At 29.8% G+C, this 5,458-nt stretch overlaps 1 protein-coding gene across 1 annotated transcript; it reads left to right on the forward strand.

The window, feature by feature from the left end:
- The first annotated feature begins 3,933 nt into the window (after positions 1-3,933).
- On the forward strand, positions 3,934-4,625 carry LOC140957576 (putative invertase inhibitor). Its single transcript, XM_073414893.1, has one exon. The coding sequence runs from the start codon at positions 3,997-3,999 to the stop codon at positions 4,600-4,602; it is 606 nt and encodes a 201-aa protein (XP_073270994.1). The 5' UTR covers positions 3,934-3,996; the 3' UTR covers positions 4,603-4,625.
- The last annotated feature ends 833 nt before the right edge of the window (positions 4,626-5,458 follow it).

Below are 5,458 nucleotides of genomic sequence, written 5' to 3' on the forward strand. Positions count from 1 at the left end.
GGGCGGGGGCACGGGGTTTTATGTTTGTTTTGAGTTTCGGTTAATTACAATTTGGCCCTATTATTGTTGTTTATTTTATTTTCGTACTTTCTGTCGTTTTTCCCATTTTATTGGTCAATGATTCTATTATTCAGATTAATTATATGTGACATGAATCTAAAGTGACATTATAATATTTAAAAATTAATGATAAGTTATCATAGATAAAAAGTAAAATACATATTCTTCAGATTTTTATTAACAGGAGTTCGTAAATTTATTAAACTGGAGACATTACTGATCAATTAGAATGAAATTAAATTCGAGCATTAATTTAATCCAATCTACATCAATATTTATATGAGTGATACTACATGTACATCAATTTGTACAACACAAAAAATTCAATGTAAAACTTCAAATTGTCAAAATCTCACTATATATTGAATACAAAAGTTCGTGATATAACAGTAAAATCTCGCGATATAATGATTGTAAATATCGATATAACGATTTATTAGTTGTATTTTTAGGTTTCTTCTATTTATATTACTAATCCCGAGGGACCGATTCAATTTGGGCTTTAGATCCGAGAAGCATTTACCTTTTGGTCAAAACAAATCCATCCTTCTATTTTTTCTTATAAATAAACCAGAACAATGTCAAAGTCGAAGTGAATAATCATGTATGGAAGGGGTGATTACATATGTAGCTTTGCAATGGTATCCTAGAGCTACGGGTGATCACGGTGTGGTTCGTGGTGTTTATGAAAAAATTCAAACTGAATTGTCATATATAGTCGGTTAGTATTTTAAAATCAGTTTCACACGTGAAATTTGTTTTCCAATTTTCGAGCGATTTCATTATTTTTGCGGTTTTTTTTTTTAATGATAAAGTAGAATGCAAAATATTATAACATTTATTCAAACTGATTCGAAAATAATAACATAAAATATAGCTCAAATCATACAAAAATAAAAATAGATATAACAATAATCAAGATTCAAAATCAAATTAATAAATTTAATATGTTTGGGCACAATAAAAGCTCACAACAAAAAAACATTTGTCAAATTTAATATATTGTTGTTTTCTTTGACGCTAGGTGTTGCATTATCTTAGATTTCTCCTTTTTTTAGAGTGATTTGAAGAATATTTAAGAAAAATATGCTTATTTTTATAGGAGAGAGAATTTTGAATGAGACTTGAGAGAGAGTGAATGATTGCATGTGATCTTCGTAGCGTTCCAAACGTTTTAAAGTTCGTGTGCTTTAAAATTTGTAGTGCTATTGTTTTAAAGTCGTAATCATTGTATCTTAGCAAACGAATTGCCAACAACCGTGAGCAACGGGGCGGGACAATATCGTTTTAAGGAAAAATAGACAAATTCTTGTTTCGACTATTTTTTTTTAGATATTTGGTTCATTTATTTCTATATCGAGATTTCTCAAGACAAAATAAAAGAATACCTACGTACAGATTTGAGGTCCAACATTGCAGACACAAAACTAACGGGCTTGCTCATATTGTCGCCTCGCATGGCTTAGTTCAGGGTGTCACTTTAGTGTATTAATGACTATTGCCCCTTGCATATCAGCAAAAAAAAAATACGCATTTTCTTTATAAAACATCTTTTATTTCCAAATTCAATCCCGAATAAAAATATATATAAGGAAAAAAATGTCATGGGTATGTTTTTCTAATAGCAATTATTTAGAATCAAATTAATGTGGGGTGGGGGGGGGGGGGGGGGGAGATTCAAATTTTACCTAGTTTTTTGTGTTTGAAAATTTTATAGAATTTATTTGTGGGTTGGCAAAATTTGAATTTGTTATAGATTAAATTTGGATGGGTAAAAATAAATTAAAGGGTGGTCACATATTAAATTTCACGTAAAATAATAATAACATGGCCAAATGCCCTTGCTTGCGTTTTATTACGTCAAGGTAGGCCACTCGATAAATAATATCGAACACGTAACATTTTTTGTCCCTCGAATATATTTTTATGTAGGACTGAATCTGGACCTAAAATTAAACTTTTTTAAAAGAAAAAATATTACTGTTTGGTTAAGTTTTTACAATTAATTTAAGTGCTTAATTTATGGATTTGAGAGCAGATAAAACTTTTTTTTTAAAAAAAATGTTTTAACGATCTTTCCAAATCTATACAAAACGACATATATTGGCATTAAAAAATTCCACCATCATTTAATTATGGAGGTATTAGGGATCAAGTATTGATGGCTTGAAGGTTTGAGAAACCCATGCTTTAGGTATATGGAAGGAAACATGTAATATAAAGTTATATATAGTACACATTGAAACATGGCTTGGTAGATGCTTACAAGCAAGAAATATTAGGGGTCTTTTAATTTATAGTTTGGAGAAAAGTAACTTAAATAATGGAAATACAAGGAGTTTACTCCAAGCTTGCCTAGTCCATTATAAATCTAAAATTGGTTATATTGACGGAAATCGGGACGGATTTGCTCTTAATGATCTGTTAAAGAAGTCATAATAGTGCTTTCCTTAAAACAGTTTTGATATGTTGCACACTTACCGTGCATACTTACATAAGTTCCGATGATGTGACACTCATCTATTTTGTGTCATGAATATCAAAATTATACATTCAATATATGAATGACAATTATTGATACTGACATAATTAAGTGTTCACAATATGTGTGCAGCATATCAAATTTGTTTTCCTTTAAAAGCTCCAAGATTTGTTTGCCAGATCCTAAAATGTTATTCATAATCTCTTCAAACGATTTTTTTGAGCTGGCAGGGATGGAAGATTTTATTTGTATTTTAGTAATTTATATGTGGTTAACATGATCGTATTCTCATTTTTCGGGCAGAATAATTTGAAATATATATGTATGTGTGTGTGTGTGTATAATGGAATGCATCATCATCAGCACCAAAACAAATGTAAACCATGAAGCATAGATTGGACCGCGACATTCAATTGTGCAAAAAAAGTTATGTGTTTGGACTTACAATTCTAGGATAAATAATTCAATTACATATATAATATAAAAATAAATAAAAATTCAGTACAACAAATCAGATATTGATTTATTTGTCTGATTTTTGACCCAATTTAAGAATCTTGAAATATCTTCTAATTATCTACTTAATATTTTTTAAAAAGAAAATATTAAAAAAACTTAAAACCCATACAATCTAAACTCTTATTTGTAAATTATCGATCCTTCCAATTTTTTTTTTTTAAAAAAAAACACTACATTTATTGTATCATTTTTTGGTTTTCTAAATGCCACTTAGGGCATCTCCAAGGGTGGTTCTCCAACGGAGCAGCTCCATTTCCCCTCTGCGCCAATTTGGCGCAGGGCCCTATTTTTTTTTAAATTTTTTTTGTTTTTTTTAATTATAAATATTAATATTAAAAATTATAAATATTATTTATATAATAATAATAATATATTATTTTAATAATTAGATATCTTTAAATAATAATATATTCAATAATATATTTAAAATAATTAAATAAATCAAATAAAAAATAATATTTTGAGAATATTCTTTTTTAGAGTAAGATTTGAAGTAGATGGGTTGAAGATGAATATTGTATTTGGTGCAGAAATCACATTATTTTAATGTAAAATTTGCACAAAAATAGATTTTGTGGTTGGAGATGGTCTTATCCTTTGTATCTTGATGTATTTCATGGGAATTATTTTTTTCTCTAATAAAAAACCGACTATACATAATATTTTACATTAAAAAATCATAAATTATGTTTCTCCAATAAAAAAAACCCATTTCTTTCTTTTTAAAATACCCGAAAATCCAAATTAATTTACTATTTTTTAAAAAAATTCACGCAGGCTCAAATCCTAATTGATTTATAAATGGTGTATTTAATATGTAAGTTGTATGACGTGTATCAATATCGCCAGCTGCTATTTAAACTATGTCTCGCAACAAAACAAGTGACAAAAAACACATCGACCAAAAAAAAAAGCCACTAAAACACAAGGAAAAAATGAAAATTTTCATCTCATTCCCATCTTCAACCATCTTCCTCGCATTCCTAATCACAATCCAAGCCGTAAAATCCCAGAATTTAATCCACTCGATATGCCAAACCTCCTCCAAAAACGACCCAAACATCAACTACAGTTTCTGCACAACTTCCCTGCAAGCCGCCCCCGCCAGCCAATGCGCCGCCCTGCATGGCCTCGGCATGATCTCCATCCGGCTCGTCCGGTACAACGTCACCGATACTCGTTGTTACATCAAACAGTTGCTCAAAACCAAGAAATGGGATCCTTATGTGAGGCAGTGTTTGAATGATTGCTTCGATCTTTACTCGGATGCCATTCCGACCGTCAAACTGGCCATGAGATATTACAACAGCAAGCGTTTCGATGACGCTAATATTCAGATAAGTTCGATCATGGAAGCCGCCACGACCTGCGAGGATGGGTTTGGGGAGAAGGAAGGTGTGGTTTCGCCATTGACAAAGAGGAATAAGGACTCGTTTCAGCTTTCAGCGGTGGCGCTTTCGGTTATGCGTATCATTCAGGCGGGATCTTCGGGTTGCACCAACTGCAGTACAAGGTTGTATGGAAGATGGATTTATTATTAATTCCGCTATTAAAATAATCATTTTTTTCTTGTAAAAAAAGAATTAAAAAAATATTTTTAATACCTTAAAATAAGTCAGTATGTGAAACCCTATTATCTTACAGTGAATTTATGGTATTTAGCTTTTTTGAAAAAAAATTTAATACAATCCAACGGTGGTAATTTATTTGTGTAATATAACTGAAAATTCAAGTATGAAAGTGTAATATTGATTTTCATTAACGTGTTTGATTAAGTTAATTATTATTTCGACTTGAAAAGAGTTATTGCAAATGTTTTTATCAGTTTAGAGAACAAATTAAAGACTTTCGAATACATAAATAAATCTTCTATCCAAATGACATATATTTCATGAAAACTCTTATGAGACCGTCTTAAGATCAATTTTTCGATACAGATCTCCAATTCAACCCGATTCATGAAAACCAATACTTTTAGGTCGAAGTTATCAATTTTTTTTTTTTGTGATACAGATATCCAACTCAAATCGATTCATGAAAAATATTACTTTTATGTCAAATATATATATAACTTTTATTCATAATTATGTATCGAGTCAACTCATCTCATTTATATAGATATGTGACAACGTTTCATATGAGACCTACTCATGATGTTTAATGTAAGAATCAATTTAAAAAATTTCATTAGATGATTTTATAAGATAATAATTAACTCATGAAATCTGAAAATTATTTTAAAAAATAGGCTGCTATTTGTTGTTGGAATATATCGTATTGATAATATACATGGCGATGCAATCAATGTACCGGCGTTGAACATTAATAATCCCTAGCATGCAAGTTACTTTTCTTGAGATATAATTCAATGGAAGAGTGGCTTCTAATCCATCCGAT

This window comes from Primulina huaijiensis, chromosome 14 (assembly GCF_012295235.1).
Source record: "Primulina huaijiensis isolate GDHJ02 chromosome 14, ASM1229523v2, whole genome shotgun sequence".
NCBI classification, from domain to species: Eukaryota; Viridiplantae; Streptophyta; class Magnoliopsida; order Lamiales; family Gesneriaceae; genus Primulina; species Primulina huaijiensis.

Excerpts from the sequence above, each read along its gene's own strand:
- LOC140957576 (XM_073414893.1), top strand. The coding sequence starts at position 3,997 with ATGAAAATTTTCATCTCATTCCCATCTTCAACCATCTTCCTCGCATTC.